Source organism: Thrips palmi, unplaced genomic scaffold (genome assembly GCF_012932325.1).
Source record: "Thrips palmi isolate BJ-2018 unplaced genomic scaffold, TpBJ-2018v1 HiC_scaffold_8, whole genome shotgun sequence".
Taxonomy (NCBI): domain Eukaryota; kingdom Metazoa; phylum Arthropoda; class Insecta; order Thysanoptera; family Thripidae; genus Thrips; species Thrips palmi.
Window position 1 is genome coordinate 2,350,807 of NW_023144635.1, and position 25,255 is coordinate 2,376,061.

Here is a 25,255-nt window from a genome sequence, read left to right on the forward strand (position 1 = left end):
CAGCGCCTTGCGTCAAGGTCTCCGTGGTGGATGTCTTTGCAACGGCATGAACGCGTGGACGCGCGGGGAGGGGGCTGGGACGCACTTCGTGGCCAACGCGCCGAGTGCCTTGTGCCAGCCAGGCTGCCGGCAGCGCCCTGCGGACGGGCCGGGCCGGGCCGCACCGAGTGCTGCACCGAGTGCTGGCCAACGGGCCGGACTAGAACGGAAGGAGCGACTCGACACTCGTCTCTCTCAGCTATGTGGGCGCGCGACGCGAGGGGCGGGGAGGGGAGGGGCAGGGGGTCACTGCACGGTCACTGCATGCAGTGCCCGGGGGGCATGGGCGTGGGGGCTCCCCCGCCCGGCCCCCCGGCCCCCTGTCAGTGTTGCGCGGCGAACTTCATGCGCTTCTGCTTCTGCCGCTGGTTGCAGAACCAGACACGGACCACATTCTTTTTGAGGTCCAGCTTCTCGGCGATGGCCGCGATCTTCTCCCCGGACGGCCTGGGCTGCACGTTAAAGTACGCCTCCAGCGACCGCTTTTCCGGGGCCGCGATCGAGGTTCGCTTGCGCTTCTTCTCTCCGGCCGGCAGCACGCTGGGCGCGTCCGGGTCCTGACGCTTGCTCCTGGCCTGCGCCTCCGCCTCCTCCAGCCACGCCTGCAGGATGGGCTTCAGGGCGATCATGTTGTTGTGCGACAGCGTGAGCGACTCGAACCGGCAGATGGTGGACTGCGACAGCGCGCCCACGCCGGGCAGCTTGAGGGCGGCGAGCGCCTTGCCCACGTCGGCCTGCGTCACGCCCAGCTTGATGCGGCGCTGCTTGAAGCGCTCCGCGAACGCCTCCAGCTCACGCGGGTCCGTGTCCGAGTCCGGGTGCAGCCCCGCCGCCGCGGCCGCCGCGGCCGCCATGGCCGGGTGGTGCGCCGACGGGTGCGGGTGGTGGTGCGGGTGGTGCGGGTGGTGGGGCGCGTGCCCCGTCAGCGGGCCGCCGTGGTGGTGGTGATGGTGGTGGCCGCCCATCATCGAGTTCATGGGGTTGTACATGGGCGGCGGGTGCAGCTGGTGGTGCGAGTTGTCCGAGATGGGCGTCAGCGTCGTCATCCCGCCCGCCTCCAGCATGTCCAGGCCGCGGTCCAGGCCGCGGTCCAGGCCGTCCATGCCGTGCGGCCCCATCTGCAACAGAGACACCGTCAGCCACTCTCGACGTTAAGGTCTACCGACGCGCCGGGAGGGTAGGCACCGCGACGACGCGCGTGCATGGCGTTGCCTACCCGCACGGCGCTCCGACTCCACAGGACTGAATCCAACAAGAAAACGCTCTGTAATTTGTCTGCGTTTATCCTATTCCACCATTCACCGGTCTGACATGTCATTGGAACGTCAAGCGCCCCTTGGCGTGCCCCCGCCTTCCCCTCCTCCCCCCCTCACACCCGGAAGTGGTGGCGCGTAATTCGTCCAAGACGCGGCGGGCGCGGCGCAGCACGGCGCAGCGCAAACCGACCGGAGAGATAAGGCACTCGAGCAAATTGTCGAATGGCGTTGTTGTCAAGCAGCACTCGGCGCGTGGCGGCCCGGCGGCCGCGTGGCGTGCGCGTGCGCCCACTACACGGCACGCGCCGGCTGGCCGCCCCGCCCCGCCACGCCACGCGACGCAACGCGCAGCACGCAGCGCGGCTCGCGTGGCGCCGCCCAGCGCGTCAATGGGATTGAGTCCTCAGGATGGGATTGCCGCCGCGGCTAGCTACTCTCCCGAAATGGAAATGCCGGGTCGGCGATACCCCAGGCGATGCCGAACGCTCTGTCTCTCTCGCACTTGGAGGGGTGCTATTGGCGTTTTCGGGATCAGCTCTTCGGCCGGCGATCCACACCGTTTACGGGGAGGACAGGACAGGGAGCCCAGCCGGCGCGCGCAAATCATCGTTTGGGTTCAAATTAAACCGGAGCAGGGGCTGCACCTCGACCCGCCCCGGCCCGGCTCGCGCCCGGCGCCACCGGCCGTATTTCACAGTGGCGGCCCCGGACCCGGCCCGCCCCGGAGCACTACGTCACTGCGCCGCTGGCCGGCCGGGAGGACGTCGGCCGCCCTCGGCCGCCCTCGGCCGCCGTCGGTGCAGTGTAATCGCGTCAGGCCGTGTCAGTGCTGCTCAAGGCGGTCCAGGCCCTCTCGGTGGACTGCCCGGCCCGCACTCTGCATGTGGACGGAATCGGATGGAATCGCCGTCAATCCGTTTCCGTGTTTGCAAGAAAGCAGCTGAGCTGCAGCATGCGTCAAGCCTCGCGGCCCTCGCGGCCTCCAGGGAGTCGGCCACCGCGTCCACGACGCGCACCTCACCTCGCCTCGCCGTGCCGCCAGTCATAGTGATTCGAGGACCCCATTGACGATGATGCAAGGTGCTCCCCTCTCCGGCCCTCCAATCAGCAGAGAGGCCGTAGCCATGATGCGCCTCCCCGCCCCGCCGCGCCCCGCCAGAGGGCCATGACGTGGCAGAATTCAGATTTTGTGGCGCTGCTTTGCGGTTATGGCGGGCGTGGCGGGGCGCCGCGCGGCGAGGCTTAAACGGCGGGGAGGCGGTCTCGCGGAGTGCTCCACCGCCGACACGGCCTGGCCGCGAGCAGCAGCGGGGGGCGACGCGAAGAACAGACGGCGGCGGCGGGGAGCCTCCGATTGCCGGCCAGGCCATGCCGAGGCGCAACAGTGGACACGGGAATTCAACTACCCGGCCAGCGCGGCGCAGTCGGCTCATTCCAAACTTCCTCCCCGCTCTGTCTCTCTCGCTCCCTTAGGGTACTCCCCGCGAGAGGGAGAGAGACAGAGCGACGAAAGCAGCCTCCGGAATCAGCCGGCAGCCCGGTCGTCCCGCAAGCCGCGGCGGTAAAAGCTAACAAATGGAGGCCATAAACCGGGGAGGCGGGGCGGAGAGGCAACCCGTTCGTCGCGCAGAATAAACAGATACACACCCCGCGCGGAGCACGGCGCAGCACGGCGCAGCACGGCGCGGAGAGGGAGTGAAAACTGTTGGCGGAATGACCCCCGCGGTGGCGACGACGCCGCACACCACACTGCGCGGCACGGCACGGCACGCCCGCACAGCAATGTGTCCTCCACGGTGTCGCACAAGGCTCGCACAAGCGTGTCGAACCGTGCCATCGGCGAACATAACCCGTCCTCTCTAGTGCACCCCCGCGCCCGCCGTGCCCCAGGGACACGCCGGGGCAGGCCGGGGCGGCAAGGGCGGCAGGGGCGGGCCGACGGCCTCATCGGAAAGGAAGGGGTGAAGGGACGTCGGGCAAGACGCACTTCTCGGCCGGGCCGGCGCCAAATGCGCACCGGGACCGCGGCGCCGTGACGGCCTGCTGTAAAGCCGAAGGGGCTGCTTTGAGGTGCGGCCGGCCGAAGGGTGCACTCCGCACTCCGGCCGGCGAGACAATGAACTGCGAGTAGGCGGAGAGAGCACCGATCAACAACAACCACAACAACAACAACGACAAGAACAAAGCACGCCATTCGCCCTGCTTTCCCCCAGCACCGGACTCGTATTGACTCCGCCGGACTCCGGCTCGTTGCATACCGTCCCCGGAACGAAGGAAAGAAAGAAAGAAAAGACAGAAGGGGCTCAACACACCAGCCCATCTGAATAATTGACAAAATGCAATCGATGGCGGTGAAGGAGACACCGCGGTGCCGATGCACTGCTGCGTACAGTGTGGGCGCGGCTCGGACTTTCCGATACAATGCCATTTGTCCCCTGCAGGACACTGCAGGAGCGCCGGGACGGCCGGGACAGCGTACGTGCGCGGTGCGGCGCGGCCGGCCGGGTGCGGCGTGCGGCCGGGGAGCGCGCCACGCCATGCCGCGCCACGCCGCGGGGGTTGCAGAGGCGATGCTCCCATCGGAAGAATATTTCATCATTACTGCCTGCGCTGCCGTGCCGCCGCCGTGGCCGTCGTGTAGTGGGGGTGCTGGAAGCACGCTGGAAGTCATGCCATCGCCGGGCCGGGCCGGGCCGCCTGGAGGGCCACCCTGCTCGCCTTCCCTCGCCCTTCCATCGGTATCGCTGTAAAGTGGTCATTTGAAGAAGGGCTGCAGAACAATTTACTGCCTCCACCGCAGGATGGCGCGCTGCGGGCGGCGTCGTGGTTTGTGAGCCTTCCCCCTCGTGTGGCTTCCACCTTCGCGTCGCGCGGCCTCGCTCGTGCAGGTACACTTACACACACCGACACACACACGCACACTCTCACAAGGACGCGAGAGAGCGCGCGCTGCGGTCTGACATATCATGTGAAAGGAGCTGCTAGTGCCGCTCGCTTTGATGTGGATCGAGTCGTTTCCGCTTTTCTCGTTTCGCAGTGGCGCAGTGGCGGTGCTGGTGGCGCTGGCGGTGCCGTAGTGGCGGGCCAAATCGAGCGGGCTGCAGCAGCGGGGCCTTCGAGGGCGGTAGAGAAATGGTCGTATCCGCCGCGCGCCGCCGCCGTGCCGCCGTGCCGCCGCCCATGTGTTCAGGTGGCAAGCCCCGCTCCGCTCCCCCACGCGCGCCGGGCAATGCCAGAGCACTGCTAGAGCCACCCTCCCCCTGCTCCGGGATGGGCTGGCTGGGGATGGGGCCGGGGCTGCCTGGGGCTGCCTGGGGCTGCCTGGGGCTGCCGGCCGGGGCATGGCCTTCCCGCCTCCTGGGGAATCTGTCCATGTAATGAGGCAATTGACAGCCCGGCCGGTCGGGCCGCCGCGCCGCGCCACGGCCCACACCAGCTGTTGACGCCGTGCTGCGCAGCGCTGCGCCGCGCCCACCCCCGGGCCGCCAGCCCCGCCAGCCCCGCCAGCCCCGCCACGCGCGTCCCCGCGCTGCTCGGGCGCCCCCTGAGGGGCCCACCAGGCCCGGCGGCAGGATGGGATGGGATAGGTGGGATGGAACGAGCAGCGAGCGGAGGATAGTATAGAAAGGATGGGGGCGGCGAGGTGGATGAGGATGAGATCGGGAAGGGGAGGGGACGGTCGAAACACACACGAAAACACAGGCCCACCACAGTGGGCCAGAAGACCGGTGGAGGCGGCCAAAATTCTAGGTGTTTTGAGCTCCAAAGTCGCTAAATGGGACTCGAACCAAACGTGCGACCGCACCAACGGATTTCTATTCGAACGAGGAATCCATTGGTGGGGTCACACGTTTGGTTCGAGTCCCATTTAACGACCCTGGAGCTCAAAACGCGTCTAGAGTTTTTGCCGCCTCCACCGGTCTTCTGGCCCACTGTGCGCACGCACGCAGCCACCTAGGCTCCTTCATTGTTGGAAATAACCAACCCCGCATGCCGCAATCGATGCGGCGCGCCGTACCGGTCGTGGCAGTGTGCTGGAAGCCAGAAGCAGCTAGCAGTGCACCACCGCGGCGCCGAGCGTTGGTCGCCGCCGTGACGTCATCTCGCTCCACCGCCCTCCGCTCCGCGCCTACACTACAAGCAGTCGCCTCCCCGCAGGACTCGCCGTGTGAACGCGCGGCGCGCACCGCGTGGGTCCTCCTTCATTTATTTGGAATGGACAGGCAGGACCTGTTGGACGGACGTCCCCCCACCCCCACCCCCTCTACCCCCAGCCGTGCCTCCGAGCCTCCCCGGCGCACTACTGCATGGCCTCGGCGAGGCGCGGCGCGGAGCTGAAATATGATAGGCCTGAGAAACGGCGGCGCCAGCGACGCTCTCGCGAGCCGGTGCAGTCGTGTTCGTCGCTCTGTCTCTCTCGCACCCATACGGGACGCCCCATGAGTGCGAGAGAGACAGAGCGACGAAAACGACTCTCGGAACCAGTCCGGCCGCAGCCCGCCGCACTTGCACTGCCGCGGTCCGCCGGGAGCACCGCGCGGCACAATGGCAATGGGATTGAAATCGGCGGCTAAAAGCCGTCACACTGTCACGCGGAACGAGCAATCGGAAAATGGGAGATGGATTAGAATTATCGCCGGTCGTGAAGAAAAATCAACCGGGAAAAGGCCACGCGAAAACGGTAAAACAAAATTTCGCCAGTGGCTGTGCAGGACACGGGTAAAATTGAATACGAGCACTTTCCTTCAATCGCGTGCAGACTCTTCCGCTCTGTCTTGAAGCATTCAGGAGAACAGTTTGATTGCATAGCGGAATTTCCTCGGTGCGCTTCAAGAAGAACAACAGTATGGTCTCCGAGGGTAGGGTAAGCGTAAAGTAGTTCTATAGTGGAGGTGCCGCTTGCCTCACGATTGTCTCGTACAACGGAGCGTTCGCCAGGGCCGTGGCTCCCACGAAGGCCTACAAGGCCCTTCTTCCCTCAGTCTGCCCCGGCCTCGGCCACCACGGCCCCCTAGAGAGGCCCCGGCCGCCATCCAGTGCCTCCGACAGCCTCCGCGTGCTCCGCGGGGACCAGCCGGCCCATTCCGAAACGGCGGTGTCGTCGCGTCGCGCCGTCTCTCTCGCACTCATGGGGCGCCCCGTTTGGGTGCGAGAGAGACGGAGCACGCCTCGCGCTCCACCCCGGTCGCGCCACCGGCGTCGCCACGCGCGCGCCAAATAAAAACGCGATTGGCCGTGCAATAATATTTTCCTCGCGACGCGCCGCAAGCGCGCTGCACTGTAAGCGCGATCCGAACAATCAAACGTATGCGGCACCCCTGCCCACACCGCGCCGCGCCGCCACCCTCCAGACTGTCATTTGTTATGTGTCCTCATCATCAGAATGCAAACGTCATGATAGAAACAAGGGGCGGTGGCGACGGGGAGGGGGGAGGGGAAGGGGACGGGAGGGGGAGGGGGAGGCGGCGAGGACCGCGCCCTGCACCCCTTGGCGTCCGCGGCGTCGCACCCACAATCACACGACACACGAGAGAAACACAATTATTGTGATTAACAATTACGTCTGGCTGTGCTGTGCGGGCCGTGCGCGGCGTCCGGCTCACGGCACTGGGGGCAGTGGAGGCACTGCAAGTCGCGTTCCAATTACCGCGCGGGGCGGCGGGCTTAGCCCGGATTAAACAATTACCCCTTCGCGAGACCGCGGCGGCGCGGCGGGGCGGCGTGTCCTCGCGGCCGCCGCCAAGTGGCACACTAACACACTGGACTCTGTGGAAGAGAGTTCTCGTGGCTCAGTCGGTAACGATATTATCTTACCGGTCGCCTCTATTCGTGGCACAAGGTTCAAAACTTGGGGCCAGGCCGACATTTCTTTTCCTAATTGAGGTGCGTTACGGTCCAGTCCGCACGCAGCACGCCGAAAGCGGTCGTGAGGGGGTGGTCCAGTGCGGTGGAAGGCAGGGCCGCCTGGAATGCTGCCTGGAAGTCAAGTGCTCCTGCCGCCCCAGCGCTGCGGCCGGCCGTGCAGCCACTCACACGCGGACAGGCGGGCAGCCAGGCGGGCAGCCAGGCGGCACTACGGCGGTCTGACACGAGAGTCGCGAGCGAAGTCCTGCCGCTCGTACTGGTCGTAGTGCGGCGTGTCGCCGGCGGCTCGGCCGTCGTAAAACATGCCGCGGTATTGCCGCGTGCTGCGCTAGGTGCTGCCGTCCGCTGCGGGGCAGGCGGGGCTGCGGGGACGCCGTCATGGACGCCGTCATGGACGCCGTCGACGTCGACCTCCACCGGGCGGGTGGATTATGCGGCTTACCTGGTGCGTCCTCGCGTTGTGGGGCGGCATGGCGTGGTGGTACATCATGTCGTGCTTGATCTGCGTGCCGCCCTGGTGCTTGCCGATGTCCAGGGCCTCCGCCCGCGACAGCAGCCCGTCGTTCAGCCCGGAGAACAAGTCCCCCTGTAACAAGGTCACGCACGCGTTAGGCTTGGGAGAAAATCAGCGCTTGAGAAAAAGCTGTGCGGGAAGAACGTGTCCAAAAATGTGAACATCCAACAAACATTAAAAAGTCCAAATGGCAACATATTCCCGCCGCACTGACCCTCGAGCTGCTAGAGGCCAGAGGAGGTCAGGGGGTGTATGGCATGCCCCGTCAACCATCATGACGAAGCAAAACCAACATCGCTACCGTTACACAAGCCGCCCGAACTCTCAATTCTCACGTTTGTCTTCCCCGTCATTTTCCGAGTGCATTGCGCGCGCGGCTTGCAGGCATTGGTACACTGTTCGATGAGCACTATCATCACTCTTCATTACGATTGGCCACTCAATGAAAACGCAACGTTTGACTCCATCGAAAACAAAACACAGCGGGCCCTGTCCCGGCCGGCCCGGTCCGCCGCGCCTAGCCGTCGTTGCCCCGCGCGCTGCTCGCACAAATCTCGCTAGTTGGCCGTTTGGCCGTTGGCAGCGACAAACGAGGGTATTAGCCCGGCGGGGCGAGGCCGCATAGTGGCTCGCAGTGGCGCGCCGGGCCTGACGCAATAACAGGCAAACAGTCCCGGCGCGGCGGGGCGCGGCCGGCGGGGCTCTAGGCAGGCCCAGCCGTTATGCGGCGCGAGCTGTAGCGCCGTGCTAATGAGTGCCATTTCATTCGCGGCAATCCGGACTTGTTGCGTTTATGGCGGCACAGCGGCGAAGCGGCATAGCCAAAGTCGCGACGCCGTCGGGGCGGGCAGGGCGGCAGGGCCGCACCTGATAAATCATCATGATTACAGGTGTTGCCGGCAATGAGATTAGCCCGGCCCGGCCCCGCTGAGGGGGAGGGGGAAGTGGAGGGGGAGCGTCGCTGCTTGGCCGCGCCGCCACGCCGCGCAGGTGGCTGGAGGCCTAATGGCCGATTAACTTGTTGTCGAGGAGGCGCTTCTTGCCCTGCTCGCCGCCACCATGCCACCATGCCGCCACGGCGGTGCGCTGCAGTGTGGCGGGGCGTCGCCTCCTTACCCGCCACGGCGGCGTCCTCTTCGCCCCACCTTGCCCGCGGCGCCATACCGGAAGCAAGCACCCTGTCCCTCTCGCTCTCACGGGGCGTCGCGTAGGGGTGCGAGAGAGACAGAGCGAGGAGAGCCCCATCGCGTGAGGAGCAAGGAAGGAGCGGCTGAGCTCACCGCGATCAAGCCTGACTTCATACACAATGCCTTGCCGAGCGGTGACGTCCATGAGCCGCGGTGGCTGCGAGCGTTGGGGCGTTGGTCTCCCAATCGGGTAGACCGGGGTTCGATGCCTGCTGGGTCCACAGTTTTCGGACCACATTCCGACTTCTCAATTTTGCGTCGACGGGCGCTTCCCTCGCGGCGATGACTCCCTTCACTGCCCTTCACTCCGTGAGGTATATATACAAACTCTCGGCGGTCGGGCGCATCGTCCGACGGGAAGGGTGGCGTATGACTCCGTCGTACCAGCAGTGGCGGTCCTTCATGTGTGGAAGGCTATAGCAGTCCTACAGAAGCTGAACTCTGCGGTAGCAGTATAAAGCCTGGATGCACCGGTTCCCATCCGAACACCGAAGTTCAGCACACGGCTCGAACCCCATTTGGGGGTAGAGGGTCGTAGGGTTCAAATTGTTTATGTTTTATTTTAAACGAAATTTTATATGGCTCTGTCGTGGATAACATGTTTTGTCGAGTGTTAAGGGGGCTGGGGGCTGAGGCGGTGGTAAGGTCGGACAAAAAGAGGTCGTACAAATGATGTTACTCCGTGGGAAAAATTTAAAGTCGTTCGTCATAGTTTCTGATGACGAAGCGAACATTCTGACATCTCATGAGTGCAAACATCGTCCTGTCGTCGCTTTATTCAGCACGCACTGTTTCTTTTGCAGTGTCCCGCAGTCCACCCCGCGCTGCTCCGCGCTGCTCCCCTCCGGCCGTGTCCAGTGCTGTGTCCAGTGCTGTGTCCAGTGGCGCTGGAGTCGGCTGGGGGCGCGGGGCGGCCAGGGGCGGCGCATGGAGGCCGGTCACGCGAGGGCGGCAGGTAGGGGGGAGGGGTGTGGACGTCACCGTTCATTTCCGGTCAGGATGCCGCCCGCTTCCGGGACGCTGAAAGGCCAGTTCCGGCTCCGGGGCGCCGGCGGCCCGGAGGCGCCGTGTCTCCGGCAGAGGAGGAGGGCCTTCTGGACCGCGGCGCGGCGCGGCGCGGTGGAGTGCGTGCGGGGCGCGTATTACACTGAAGGCGCGTGTCCACCGGACGACCGGCCACGAGGCTAAATCGCATTACTCGGCAAACTGGCAAAGGGCGCAGGGAGGGCGCGCTGCTAAATGACCAGCGACACCGGCGGTGTGGTGTTGGTCTTGACTCGGAGATGTTGAGGGGGGTCCACCGTTAAAACTAAGGTGCAACAGACTTTTGATTATAACGAATATCACTGATTATGGGAGATTATTTTCACGTCGGTACGCGTGAAAATTTCGCAGTCTTAGGCTATGCAATCCGCATGTGCGCAGCGAGGTGGTATTTCGCCTTGCCCATTCGTTTCTGAGCCGCGTATTTCCGCGGACTAAGAGCCCCCTGACAGTGTGCCCGTCAGAACGCATCAACCTCACCGTGCGAGGATCATGCTTACAGCCGCGTGCTGAAAGTCCGGCCTTGAATTTTGAACCTCGAACCGTCGCCATTCGGGAGGAAGCAGCAGCAGCCGCTTGGCGGTGCACCTGATTCTGTGTGCGGGTATGCGTGTGTGTGCGTGTGTGCGCAGCCAGGCTGCCCCCGCAGTGGCGCAGTGCCGCCCGGCAGGCCGCCCCGCAGGCCCTCTCGTCGAACAAGCGCTACTCAGGCAGCAGGTGGGAGTGGGTGGGGCGGCCAGCACGGCCAGCGCGGCACGGCGCGGCTTGCGTGCGCTCAAGTGGCGCGTAACGCTGCCGACACGCCGAGCGCTCCACCGCCCCCACCCAGGCCGTGGCGCTGGTGGCGCCCGCCGGCCCGCCGCGCCGCCGCGCAGTGTAGCGGCGTAGCTGGGCGTAGCTGGGCGTAGAGCCCTAGCGTAGCGCAGCGCCCCCACCCGGGCCTCGCGAACCAGGACCACCCCGGGGCCACCGGGGCCGCCAGGGCGCACCGGGGCGGCGGCCCGGGCCCCCGCCGGGGCCGCACTGGACCAGCATCCAGTACAGTGGCGGCGGCGCGCGGCGGCGGCAAGTGCGCCTCGCCACGGCACGCCCGTCAAGGGAGACTCCCCATGCTGCGCCGTGGCCGCGCCACCGGCAACGCCTCTCCCTCTGTCAATCAATCACTTCGGTTCGAAATAAATCGAAAATCGAACCGGAATAATGCCTGAAACGGTGTAGGACGCGTTATCGGTGGGCACCCCCTTACGCAAACGGACACGCCGAGCCGACGCTCCCAAGCCGTGTTTTGACGGACTCCTTTTTGTCATTTTATTTCCGCATGGGCCAACGCTCTTTTCTTCCCTCACAAACGGCGCGCACACACAGGTGCACTCACACACACTCACACACATACACACACTCACGCAGGACGCACAACATGTATCTATTGACCGCATACTGCACCCCACCCCACGCGACATGTCCACCTGCCATGCGGTTTTATTGGAAGCCCTGCCCGCCCCGCCCCGCCCCGCCCCGCCCCGCCCCGCCCCGCCCCGCCCGCCCTGCCCCGCCACGCTGCGCCACGCCGCACCGCACCACGCCCCCGCGTGTCATTGCGTACGTCAAGTACGTCGCGCACTCCCTCGGTGGAAAATGATGGAGGGATTCGGGAAAATAAAGCGAGCAGCTTGGTCGGGAATCGAACCCAGGGCCCTGGGCCTACCTCAAGCCCGCGCGTGGCCGTGGCCCCGATTCGGCGGCGGGAGTGAGTGCAGCAGCGACTGGCGAGACGCAGCCGTCGTGCGCGAGGGAGAGGGACGCGAGACGAGAGGGTGACGAGACGGGACGGGATCACTGCCACTTTCGGCGGGAGGAAAAAAAAAGGGATGAAACAAGAAGAAGAAGGGTTGCGATGTCTTGGGCGTCGCGTCGTCGTCGCGGCCCTCACCCTCACTTCTTGCCTTGAGTCATTTCTTTACAGTGTATTCCCACGAGTGTGCCTCACAGTGTGCCTCACAGTGTGCCTCACAGTGTGCCTCACAGTGTGCCACACAGTGTGCCTCACAGTGTGCCACACAGTGTGCCTCACAGTGTGCCTCACACCCTCCCCGGCGGCGGACGCGGCCCGCGTGTGTTTGTATTGGGAAAAGATGGAGTGGGTACCGAGGGAGGGTCAGGGAAGAAAAGTGACTGCCGGGCCGGGCCGGCCGGCCGATCGGGGAGGGAGAGGGGCGCCGGCGGCCAGCCGAGCCGGCAGGTTCTTTATGGGCCTTCCACCCTCATTTGTACGTATATTGGGTCAGCGGCGCAGCGCGCAGCCTCGGCGCGGCGGCCCTCCAGTCCCGTAACGCACCTCGAGGCACGCCGTCGTGGGGCCGACGGCGTCGCCGGTCGGCCGGGCCCCGGTGGCAATTTCCAGTAGCGGTCAGCCGGAAACCGCAGGACAGTCGTCGGCCACCTCGAGCGTGGGGTGCGCGGGGTGCACGCGGGGTGCGCGGGGTGGACCTGACGCGCCCATTGTCCGCCGCGAGCACAGGTGGGGAGGGTGCAAGGTTGTGTGATTGATAAAAGCAGGTTGCCCGGAAGTGCGTGCGGGGAGAGGGCGGCGCGGCGCGCGGCGGCCGGCGGACAAGTGCACGACGCCGCTGGACATGCAGGGGTGGCGATGCGTCGGTGGCGTGCCGTACTCGCCGAGGACTTGTGGCGACACAGATGGCCGGCCGGCTGTCTGGCGGAAACGCGCGGAAACGACTTGAAAACGTTACGTACACCGCCAACGTTTTCCGCCGCTCTGCGACGCGATTCGGCGCCACGCACTTGTTGGAGGCGCTGGCGTCCTGCGGCAGGACTCCTGCCGTCGCGCTGGCCTTGCTGCCTCGGCAGCGCGACGCTCGGCACGTCAGCGACGCAGTCACCGCCACCACGCCGGCACCAACCGGCCCATCAGTCTTCGTCCGTTCACTCGTCCTGACGGTTTGGGCGCCGCGGAGGGGGGAGGGGAGGGGGCACAGGTGACGACATGGGGGAGGCAGTCATGCGTGCAGCACATCACATGTGTACTTGAGTCCGGCACCCACCACACCTACCTGCCGCGTGCGGCCTCCCCCCTCCCCTTCCGCGCCACTGTAATGGCAAAGCCCGGCGAGGACTCTTGACACGTTCCCCGCGATGTGACGGCACTGACGGCCCCGTCGGCAAGTTCATTACGGGGCGGTATATTTTCGTGATCCAGTGTAGTGTGTGTTCTACCCCGGGCGGGGCCGCGCGAGCAGCAGGCCATGGCGGGGCGCGGGGCCTAGCGGGGCCCCTCCGCCGTCTGCAGAGGTCCTTCAGCCCGCTCCGCTTCAGCCCCATTCACCGCACAACGCGGCAAGGCCGTGCAGCGCGCCCCGGCGGCGTTCCGCGCGTTTCGGCGAGGCCGACGAAGGGCGGCGGGGCGGGCGAGCGGACAGGAGAGGAGGAGAGCGAACAGGCGGACGGACATGGAGTGGAGCAACAGACGGACAGGCAGGCGGGAACCTGAAGCGGACCGACATGAACCGGCGGACAGCGAGACAGACAGACGAGGACATGAACCGGCGGACGGACATGGAGTGTAGAAACAGAAGGACAGGCAGGCGGGAACCTGAAGCGGACCGACATGAACCGGCGGACAGCGAGACAGACAGACGAGGACATGAACCGGCGGACAGCGAGACAGACAGACGAGGACATGGACAGGCGGACGGACGCGGCAAACGAGTGCTCTGGGAGAGACAAAGGGGGGTGGGAGAGCTTGGCGCACAGCGCGCAGCGCACAGCGAGGTGCTGCTGCAGCAGCCGGCAGCAGCCCGTGCAGTCCGTCGTTGACTTAGGGAGCCGGAAGGCAGTCAATAATTTATGAGACCGTGTGTCGAGACTTTGGCAAGTCGGGGGTAGTTATGCCAAGTAAAACACGGGGCAGGAGTTATTCGGCCGACACCGGGCAACAAGCACTGAGCTGAGGCGGGGCGGGGCGGCTGATGCCACTATGTGCACGATCACTCGGTGCAGGGAGACGGGACGGGCGGGCTTGTGACGGAGAGTCGGCGTGAACCGCAGGGAATTTCCGCATGTCGGTTAGCGCGGGCTAGCCGCGCTAGTGTGATGGTAGGGCCGGGTCGCTGCTGCTGCCGCTGCTCCGCCCGTTGGCGTAAAATTGAACACTACAGCAAACGGCGTCCCCCGGGAGCCGCGCGCCACGCCACACCGCGCCGCCGCGCCACCAAGTCAAAACAACAGAACAGTTTCATCGCGGCATGAGCATAATCACCAACGCCCCACCAGCGCCGCCGCCCCACCGTCGGGGCCCCGGCCTCGGCCCCGGCCCCGGCGCGGGCTGCGCAGGCAGGGCTTTCTCGTGTGTCGGGAGGAAGGGTTGCGACTTCCATGCATTCTAAATGCGAGCATTTTGGTTTAATTATGTTTCTAAATGATATTCCCCTCCTGGGGCACATGCCGTGGGGCTGCGCCGAGCTGCGCCGGGCTGCGCCGGGCTGCGCCTGATGCTGGGAGGCGCCGCGGCGGGGCGGGGCGGCGGCGAGGTGTCTGCAGAACGCCACCCACCACCCCGCCCGCCCCACCCACCGCCACCCCCACCACGCCGCCAGACGCCGCGAGCTAATGCTGGCGGGGCCTTTAGGACCTGGGCGTGGCGATGACTGATCGGCACACTGTCTCTCTCGCACTTGAGGCCTCCCTTACAGGTGCGAGAGAGACAGAGCGACGAAAGCGACTCTCGGAATGAGTCTGCAGGGCGGCGCGGGCTGGACAAGAAGGAGGCCTTGATCGAGGCCGGCGGGGAGGCCTAGCGGCCAGGGGGCCGCCGAGTCCGGCCGGCCGAAAGGTGGTCCGCGATGCCAACATAAACCGGCCCTTATGGAGAGGGAAGGGGTGGGGTGGAGCTTTAAAACCGCCCCCATACATAATAGATGGCTCGTAAGCAGCGCATCAGTGGTAACCGAGTGAAGCACGGGAAGAGGGCGTGCGGGGCGGGGCGGGGCGGGGCGGAGTGCCGCACCGCCAGCCAGGCTGCTGCCTCGCCGCTGCGCCGCGTTCACAGACGTCCTCCGGGGCCGTCCTTAAGTCCTCAAACTCGGCCGGGTCCGCCTGCTTGCCGGCAGCCATCGGCTGCTTTGTAAAATCGTCACGCGGCAGAAACGAAGGAAGAGTGCGCGGAGACTGCCTAGACGCCAAGGCCCCCTCCCTAAGTGCTGCAGTAAATTATTTATGAACTTTTTTAATTTTTTGGAGAGATCTGTTGTCGAGACTGCGCCCCCAACGAACAAAACGTGCAAAAGTTGTGTTTTGAGCGGTAATTCATATTAATTATACGTTACTTACATTATGCCTCGGCGACCACGAGTTGCACATTATTGATGCATCCTCTAAAATCCGACTCTGGAAGCAAACAAAACAAAAGGGGGGTGAGTATCAAAGTTGAATGTAATCCGGTGCTTCCTGTAACGGAGATGCCAAAACCAATTTGAAAAAAAAAAACGTCTCAGAGATGTCATATTTTTTAAAAGTCGTCAAGTTGTGTCTGCAATCCAATTCAAATATCGTCGTCTTTTGGAGAGAGGAAATGGGCAACCCGAGGAACTGCCACCCCTTTGCGAGACCGTCCGTCCGAAGGGCCTGCACCGAGTTCTAAAGACGTCAAAGTCGTCGTCGTGGATCAACTCCACTCGGTACTTTTACCCGGCACTGTGAGCGAGGGAGGCGCCGCTCGGCCCGGCGCGGCCGGCCCACTGGTGGCTCTCGGCTAGGCGCGAAACTGGCTCATTTGCATGTCACAGGCAGGCCGGGCAGGCCGGGCAGGCCGGGCGGGACTGCCGGACTAATGTACTGTGCCGACTGGGAGTCAAGCCCGTCAAGCCGTGGGCCCGTTAGGCCCGGCCGCTTGCCGCCGCTTGCCCACTGCGCGGCCCGGAACGGCACGGGGTTGGCAGCCGCTTCCACCCCTAACCGGGCATACCTACACTGTCAAAACACCAGTCACGCATCACATCGACATGTTGCCATATTTTCGCGTGTTCTCTCTGTCCTCCCCCACGTCCATGGCGTCCTCCGCGCCGTGTTTGTGACACTGTAAGCGCGCGGCCCGCCGAGTGGCCTGCCGAGTGGCGTGCCGAGTGGCGTGGCCGAGACGCCGGCCGCCTCGCATCGATACTCGCCTCAATAATGCAGCAAGTCACCGGACGCCAATGCCCGCACAGCCCGTCTACGCGTCATTTCCTCATGCTCAGTTCGAGCCAAGGACCTGTGAGTATGCAGCACCGGACTCAAGAGGTTGGCAGCAACTCGGTCAAATGCCCCAACTTTTTCCTCGTTTCGAGGGAAAGCGAGCCAGCGGGACGGCACCGCACCGGCCGCCGCGTTGCGTCCCCCCCTCCCTCGATGGCTGATGGCGCTTTAATTACCTAGGCTCGGGCATAGGCCGCACGGCACAACCACACAGACAAGTCTGTTTTTGTTTCGTCGTTTGCCTGTCTCAAGATTTGTTTTGTTTTTTGCTGTTTTCTTTGGTTTCGTTTACAATCAGGCATTTGTAAGTTTGTGACGTGCAGATTTTTTTTCTTTTTTTTCGAATGCGTATGCCCATGGTGGTGTTTTCCCTGATTCGAGTTGTGACTTCCCTACGGACATATCGTTGTTGGTGTAAGTTTCAAACTGTAACCAGCTCTGGACGAGGCTCTGAAATAATCTAATTATTTTGGAGAAAGGGGGAAAGAAAATGCTCCGGGAGACTAGCAAAAATAAAAACATGCAACGTCGTGAAACTTCACCCCTCTACCCCCTTCCTCCCCCCTCTCTCTTTCTCTCTCTTTCTCTTTCCACGGTTTGCCGCGCTGATTCGCCGCCACAGTTTTCCATCTCAACCTTTCCGCCCCCTTCCCCTCTCCACCTCCCCTTCCGCTCACCCGCGGTGAGGCCCCAGCCAGCCTAGGATGAGGCACCAGCAATACACGTTTAGATCGATCAGAGCGAGGAGGCTCCTGATTGGTCCGCGGTCCGTGGTGGGGGAGGGGGAGAGGGAGCGCCACAGCCCTGCTGGGAGGGAGGCGAACGGGATCGCCTCGTTTATGCCGCTTTGCTGCGCTTTGCCCGAATTCCTCCTGAGAGTGGCGACCCGGCCTGCCTGCCTCAGCCCTCATCTACTCTCTCTCTCTCTCTCTCTTCTCTCTCTCTCTCTCTCTCTCTCTCTCTCTCTCTCTCCTCTCTCCCTCTCTCTCTAACCCTCGTTTATTACCTTTTTTCCCGTTTCGTTTCAATTTTTTTCTCCCGCGAAAATGCTCTTCTGGCTGGGGCGCGCGGTTTATGTAATGTGACGCAATGCCTGGAAGTTTAAATGCGAGTCCATTTGTTGTTTAAGGTTCGGGGCCGGCCGTCGCCAGCAAGGCAGTCCCCGGCGGGCGTTTTACTCTGGTTCCGGATAAAGTGATACTGATTATGACGGCCAAAGTTGAACACCGAAGTGGATTAATAGCGTTTAAATCATGGCAAGATCGAGCCACTTCATTCAGGGCTTTTACGCGTTTTCTTTTCCAGGGACCATTTTGATCCCATTGCTGCACATCTCCCTCCTCACACGTCACTAAAGCAGCCGGAGCCGGCCGCTTGATCCGAGATATCTCATAACCTCGCCGCAAACCTCGCCGAGCGTGATTCCTCCAGCAGCCCTCCCTTCCTCTCCGGATTTCTGGCTGGCGCGTCACTTCGCATCAAACTCAAGACTTTGGCTGTTCCGCCCCGCCCCGCCCCGCCCCGCCCCGCCGGCAGAGAGGGCTGCATGCTCCATCCCGTTTGGGACGAACACACGCCACTGTTATGGCGGGGTCAAGGCACATCGTCACGGTCACCCATCTCGCGTACCCATCGCGGTTTGCGCGCCACATTCGCCTAAAAGGATAAAAGGCCTCGATAAAGCTAAGAAGCTGTCTGAGCAAAGCCCAGACATTCCCTCGTAAGCAGCGTCTCGTGTGCTGTCAGCCACTTTGGTTACTACCACCGCATCGTGGGGAATTTTTGCCCTCTTTCGTGGCAGCACTGGAGGCACCGGGACAGAGAGCGGACGACGGTCGCCGTCGCCAACCCGAGTTATGGACCGATGAAAAATTCACGCGACAAAGGAGGGGAATCGAACCCGCGCCCCGATTCCCGCCGTAATCGAACTTATCGGAAGAGATTCATTACACGAAGTGGGGGAGAAGTTGTATCGGCGATGGGCTTCCCCCCCCCCTCCCCCCTCCTCCACGTTCAAAGCAGCCGCAAATTGCGTTAGTGTCGGCTCCAGTCAATGCGGCGTCCTGCTGCCCGCGCTGCTGCCCAACAACAACAAACAACTAAATCACAAAAAGGGGCGAAATGATGATGCTAAGAAACATTTACCCACTTTCGTCTGGTGTGCTTTGTTCCATGCCTGGATGGTAATCATGCCAGTCTGTCAAAAGTGTGGCAGGTGAGAATAGAGAAAAATAGCATGTAAGTAACATGTGTTTGGTTTTGTAAAGATGTCACTACTTGTTGGACGGCGCGCGTGTTGCTGTTGTTCTGTGGTTTCGTATTTACCTGTGTGGTGGTGAAGGCCCAGGCTTGGCAGTCCAGTAGTGGCAGAGGCATACCCGGAGCCAGACACTGGCTGGGGAGGCCCCCACTGGGGACACTACTCCAGGGAGGGCTTCGCGCCGCGCCGTGCTGAGGAGAGTATAGCATGGCCTTGGTACAATCAGAGCAACAAGTTTGACGTGTCGGTGACTCGGTGGTGTGTGCCCGCCGCCGTGTGGTGACCCTCACCTGGTATAACCTAACCTGGCCTACGTGCTGAATATCACAAGAATAACAACGTGTGTCTGTCTTCATTTGTTTGTTTATTAAATGAGTGTACGTTTTTAGTTTGTCGTCCTGCCAAAAAGAGTGACTTTGCGGACTAACCTCTTACTTGCTAACGTGTAACTACTTGGCCTGTATTCCTCCAGGGACACTTACACCGTAAAATGCGTGCGGCATGACTGCCATCTGAAACGAGAAGAGAACAACGTTAACGGGAACGCTAACGTTTGCCACCCTTCGAGCCCAATGTCTTCGTTGGTTCATGTGGTGTGTTGACATTCTTGGTGCACGTGAGAGTACGAGAGCGGCGTCCTCGTGGTCGTCTGGCTGCCCTGGCCGGGCCGGTGCGGTCTGATCGCTGTGACAGGGTTACACGTCGTTGCCGGAGACCGTCGCTGGACAAACTGGATTTGCCGGAGCCTGCTCTGCGCCTGCAGGCCGATTCCGAGCGTCTCTCTCGCACCGCCGCACTCGCGGGGCCTACCGCGTGGGAGAGAGAGAGAGAGAGAGAGAGAGAGAGAGAGAGAGAGAGAGAGAGAGAGAGAGAGAGAGAGAGAGAGAGAGAGAGAGAGAGAGAGACGCAGAGAGCCCGGCGGGTCCACCCGCTCGGAATCAGCCTGCTGATGGCATTGGTGCCCGGGGAGCGCCGGGGAGGGACGCGGCCACGGCGCCTCGGCCCGTCGCAACGACACCGGGAGGGGGAGGGGGAGGGGGAGGGGGAGGGGAGCTTGTCGGCAGCGTGTCGCAGGGCGGAGACTGGCAAAGCTGAGCAAAGCACTGTCGCGGCGCCACGGCCCCCAGTATTTTGCTTTGCTCGTTTTGAAGATGGTTTCTTTTCAGTTGCCATTGTTTTACTTTGAAACGTACCAACAAAAGTATAAGGCGCGCTAAAAGGCGCATGAAGGGGCCAGCTAGATTTTGTTTTGCTTTTAAAATGGACCCCATTGGTTTGAAAGAGCAGCCCTTTGTGCACAATACAATCTTTAAAAACATTCCGTTTGAAAATTTTTGTAAAAGTTTGACTAAAAGTGTAGTTGCCAGTTCCGTTCCTTTCGACATACTACGTGCAGTGCAAGAAAAAAAGAAAAAAAGAAGTATTGATTTATTTTTATGTCCAGGCTCCGAGATGAAGAGTAGTGTTGTCTGTCGGCGGCGTCTGCGGTGTTGTACTGAAATGCTTTGGCTCCTGACGTCTGGACGAACCTGGCGTGGTGCCGCTCGCAGTGTGCGTGGCCTGGAGAGTGTGCAATGTCAGAAAAGTGATTGAATAACATGAATGAATGCATGGCGGAATGAATGAATGGATGAATGAATGAATGAATGAATGAGACTGCAGTGTCTGCTGGGCACCATGTCCCCCAGCATGCGCACACCTTTGTAAGAAAATAATCATGAAAATAAAAGACAACTTGAAAACAAGAACACTGTGCTGTGTGTCGCGGTGTCTTGGTGTTCGGGCGGCATTCAGGCGCCATCTTGCTCCCCGCTGTGTTTGCATGGGAACAACCCCCCAAACGAGAGTCTTGGCTGGGCTCGCCGCGGCCCGGCCTTGTCTGAGTGAGGGCCTGACGGGGGGGTGCGGCGGGGGGGGGGGGGGGGGGGGGGCGTCTGGCGGGCCAGCGGGTGGGCTGTCGGGTGGGCTGTCGGGTGGGCGGGCGCGGACGGGCGGGGCATATCGGGACGTTCACCCGCTCGGACGTTCGAAACGAAGGCCGTTCTGCGGTCCGGCCTTGCAGTGTATGCGGTGGTGTGCTGCAGTGGGGGGAGGGGGAAGCTGGACGTGAAATGGAAACGCAAGACAGTGGGGGGGGGGGCGAGGGGAGGCGCGGGTGAAAGAAGAGAGAAGAGAGCCAGCTCGGGGCGTATGTCTGTTTGCATAGCGGGCGGCTCCTTGTATCCGATATTCGGTGGGGTTGCGCGCGGTGGGGTGGTGCGGGTGGAGAGGGGAGGGGGTCCCGGCGCTGCATCCTCGGACCGTGCGGCCGCACAGGCCGTCGGGCCGTTTTCGGCGCCCCTTGCGCCGTGCGCCCCAGGGGGGGCCTCAGGGGGGCCACAAGATCGAACAAAAGGCCCGGCCGAAACAAAGCCGCCGACACTGCAACACTGTGCTCTCATGTGAGTTCCCACACATAGGGCCCCTCGTGGGACCCCCTCAGGCCGTAGGGCGCACTGTGCGGCGGGGTGGCGGGGGCCGCCTGGCCGGGGGCAGGGCGCAGCGTCAACGGTCGATGTCACAGTTTACATCTTTACACGGCGGGTAAGTTCGGGCCGGGAGGGCCGAGGGGCGGCGGGCGGCGGCGGGGCGGGGCGGGGCGCGGCGGGGCGGGGTGGGGCTGAGGGTGCCCCATGCGTTGCACTGAAGACGCTCATGCATCCTTAATGGCCGCCCCGCCGCCCCGCCGCCCCGCAGAGTGGTGCCACACTGATCCTGAAATCAGGCGCCGCTCGCTTCAGACGTCGTCTGCTCCGACGTCAAATGAACGGCCCGGCATGAGCGGAGTGCGGAGGGGGAGGGGGGGGGAGGGGGAAGGGAAAGGGGAGGGGGAGGGGGACTTCCGAGTGCCAGTGACAAGCAGCGGGGAGTCGGGCTGGAAATCGGGAGGCTGGGAAACTCAGCCAGGAACGGATATCTCGAGGTGGCGTCGTGGTCGTGCAGTGTGCTAGAAATGGAAATCAATCGCCCCCACCCGCCCACAACACACATGCAGTAAAATTAGCTTGCTGATGAAAAGTGATGCGTTATGACCGAATCTTGGAGTGAGTAAAAAATTCCAAACAGCTTTTAAAGATGATGGATCCCTGCAGTAAATCGAACGGACGACCTGAAATTGAAGTGTTCGCTCCGAACCGCCCAGAAGAAAACAAGTGCAGTTCTTTTTGTTTTGTTTGATGGCACGCGCGAGACGGGGCAGAAATCACGACTTGTCCAGCAAATGATTAACCGACAACCTGTTGGCAATTCATTCAGCGGCCGAGTCCAACTGTTCGGCTTAGCCTCCCCGGAGAGCCGCAACTGCGGCCAAGGTGGAGCTTCCCCGCGGACTAACTACGGGAAGATAAATAGCCCGGGTCGCGGCGCCTTCTAACCGCGGATCCGAATCGTCCCGACGCCGGGAACGGTTGGGGCAACTTAATTGATCGCGAAGGCTCCGCCTGGCGAGGAGGGCAGGTTGCAGGCGTTGCAGGAGTTTTAGGGTTAGGCTTACCTTGTAGTCGTGCTCGTGAACTGATGGCAGGTACTCGGAGCCCTTCTGATCGTCCCGCGGACATGCAACAAGGGATGGTTTCATGTCAGTCACATCGGCCAACTGCAAAAGTCAGAGCGAGAGTGTGATCCTTGGGCAGGCACAGTGTACACGACACGACACTCAACACGAACAAGGGGCCGGTCCACATTCCACGTCATGGGGCCTTGACGGGACTTGCCCGCTCAGCTTGCAATGCTGGTACACTGTCAAAATTTGGGTTGTCACTTGATGACAATTTCAAGGCTAATTTTCCTTGCAAGAATGTCATCATACCAGTTGATGACATTTTTGTCCATGCACTAAGAATGAAGCTTTGATGAAAACGTTATCAATTTTATCATAAAATTGTCATGCACAATTTTGCCATAAAGTGACAAGAAATTTTTCACAGTGCACTGTGACGTGATATATGGGCGGCCTGGGGGACTTGGAGGGCCGGAAGACCAGTTTTCAGGCGGACACATTAAATCGGGTTGCTTTTCCAGATCCACATTCAACTCCTGTTTAATGACTACACTCCCCTCAACACGAAGTGTGTCCGCCCGGACTGGCCTCCCGGCCCACTGTGAGGGGGCGGCCCGGCGGCTCCGTGGGGCACCAGGGCCACGACGAGCAGCTCGTCCAGGTGTTACGTCACGCCAGCTTAACTAAGGCGGAAACAAAAATGCAGGAAGGGCGGCGCCGGGTGTCGAACCCGGACCGAAACAATGCCGTGTGGGCCTGCGGGCCACACTGTTAGGGCCGCGTCAAGGCGAGGGCCACCTTGATGAAGAAAGCGAAGGCAAAAGGCAATAGATGTCGGCACAATAGCTCGGGCCTCCTCCCCCAATTGGCAGGCAAATTATTCATGGCGTCTCTCTTGCCTTTCCTTCGGTGCTCCAACGCTGTGACGCTAAAGGCCCCTATCCATTTTTAATAGCGAGCGATGGCGAGCGTGGCGGGCGTGGCGGGGCGGGGCGGGGCGGGCGGGGCGGCGCGAAGCGCGTGGCGGGCCGTCTGGCGCGCGGCGGCGTCGACGCCGAGGTCCCGGACAGGTGTCGCAGTGTCCTGCCGAGCGTGCAGCGGGGGTTCACCGCTCCGCCGACGAGGACGGATTGGGAGGCTGGATTTCGAACCGGCTGACGTTAATTCCGGCAGCGGGCCGCTGCCTGCGACGCTGCCTGCGCTCTCTGTCGCACCCGTGCGGCCGCCCGGATCACCCCGTGAGTGCGAGAGAGACAGAGCACCCGTTCCGGAAGTAGTCCGCAGGCTGCGCTTGTCTCCACCGCGTCACGTGGTTTGTGGACTCAGTGCGCCTGCCATGGAGAGGGTAGGCAGTCCCGCGGCACACGGCCGTGCGCCGTGAAGCCCGCCCGCCGCCGCGCAGGGGCCCCGGGCCCGCGGCCCGACGGGAGGGGGCCATGGCCGCCATGGCCCGGCCGGCAGACTGATTCCGCTCTTGGCTTCGTCGTCGATCAGTCTCCCTCGCACTCATGGGGCGTGTCGAGATGCTTTGCGGAATCAGTCTGCCGGAGGCAGGGCAGGTACACCCAGTGAGTTTAGAGGGGAGGGGGGGGACAGAAGAACTCAAGCTTAAAACGCGCGATTTCAGTCCAAATTTCGTCAATTCTGACGTCACTTAGACCTGATTTTGACAACCCCGTCCTCCGCCGGCACAGCGTGTCGCTTGTCCGAGGCGAGGGGGCCCCGTCTCATTGATAGTTGACCAATGTGGTGGCGAGCAGTGCGAGGTGAGGCGTGCCTCCCCAGGGGCACTCGTCAACGAGAGGGCTAGCGCCAGGTGTCCCCCGGGCCGTGTGTGTGTGTGTGTGTGTGTGTGTGTGTGTGTGTGTGTGTGTCGCCCTCCCCCAGACGTCGTGCCAAGGGTCGAAGTCGTCGAAGAGCGGAGCGGAGGGGCGCGCAGGGGGGTGGCGGGGGACAGGTGACGGCTGCGTGAGTAGTGATTTGGCCAGTTGATAGGGCGCATCATTGTCTGTGTGTGTGCGTGCGTGTGTGTGAGTGTTTGCCGCCGCAATTAGCGTCCCACCCAATTCATTCGGCAATGAAGGATCCCAATTACACGCGCGTGCCGCCCCATTAAAGGCTGCATGTCAGCGGGTCGTTACCGCGCCAGCGCGCCCGGCTGGAGCTGGACGAGCCCGAAGGACGAGCACGGATAAGGACTAGCTCGAAGGACGAGCCCTGCTAGGACGAGCCCTACAAGGGACTAGCTCGAAGGACGAGCCCTGCTAGGACGAGCCCTACAAGGACGAGCCCCGCAAGGACTAGCCCGAAGGACGAGCTCCACAAGGACGAGCCGCACAAGGACTAGCCCGAAGGACGAGCTCCACAAGGGCATGCCCTAAGGATGAGCGTGAAGGACGAGCCCGAAACAAGCAGGCAGGACAACCCACCTCTGGACGAGCCCACTTGGCGCGCCTGGACAAGGCTACTGAAAAACAGCCCCCTGGAAAGGCCGGCTGAAAGGGAGGGGGTTCTTGGCGAGGCGCCACAGCGTCTCCCCGCAGCGGCGGGCCCGCTGGACCATGTTTTGTTTCGCGCAACCCCTTCTCCTCCTACCCTCTCCCCCTGCCTCCGCTGCTCCCGTCCGAGGGTAGGCCTGCTCGGGAAAGTGACGGACAGGGCGGCCGGGCTCGGGCCGGGCATGGCCGGGCACGGCCCCACAACGCGCTCCTCCAGCTCGCCGGCTCGGCTCGGCACCGCTATTGATTTCTGAGCATGCTCCGGCCTCGGCTCGGCTCGGCTCGGCTCGGCTCGGCTCGCGCCCCGGAGAATTGCCCCGGTTCGGTCCTCACACCCCCAGCTTTATGAAACTTTGGAGCTCCGTCGAGGGTTTCTCAAAGGCAGCAAGACGGCCGAACGCTCCTAAATTTTGACCTCGTTATGGACCCGCTGGCAAAGCCGCAGTTGGAGCAGAGCCTTGCGACGACTAAAGGTCCCTACTCGTGATACCCGAATGCTACATGCTGCTGCTGCTGCTGACGATGATGATGGTGATGATGATAATGATTTACGGTAAAGGAAGGGTGGGGGCATGTGTGAGTGTGTGGTGGGTGGGCTCGCGGTCGATGTCCGGGCGGTGCGGCGCCGTGTCCGTGAAGTGGGGCCCACCCGGCCCACCTCGGTCCCACCGCGGCGACCCCGCGCCCGGACGCGTAGCTCGGCGCAGCACGGCGCAGCGTTTGTTGACACCAACATCCCACTGCGCTCGATGCGCTCGCCAGAGCTTTGCGCTTCGCGGCCGCAGCGCCACGTTTCGCGCCGAAAACG

At 62.7% G+C, this 25,255-nt stretch overlaps 1 protein-coding gene across 6 annotated transcripts in view; it reads right to left on the minus strand.

Annotated features, from left to right (window-relative positions):
- Nucleotides 1-201: 201 nt before the first annotated feature.
- LOC117653734 (inhibitory POU protein) overlaps nt 202-25,255 on the minus strand; it is a 28,024-nt gene continuing 2,970 nt past the window's right edge. The window contains exons 2-7 of one of the 6 annotated variants that reach the window (XM_034399593.1): nt 21,733-21,767; nt 15,249-15,303; nt 7,636-7,746; nt 2,544-2,568; nt 1,798-1,808; nt 202-1,157 (exon numbers count right to left, since the gene is read on the minus strand). In XM_034399593.1, the coding sequence (XP_034255484.1) occupies nt 363-1,157; nt 1,798-1,808; nt 2,544-2,568; nt 7,636-7,746; nt 15,249-15,303; nt 21,733-21,767 (1,032 nt within the window). In that variant the 3' untranslated portion in view covers nt 202-362. Of the gene's footprint in view, nt 1,158-1,797; nt 1,809-2,543; nt 2,569-7,602; nt 7,774-11,319; nt 11,329-15,248; nt 15,306-21,732; nt 21,768-21,943; nt 22,046-25,255 lie in introns of all 6 variants that reach the window. The other 5 variants (XM_034399595.1, XM_034399594.1, XM_034399596.1 and 2 more) reach the window with 5 other exon arrangements.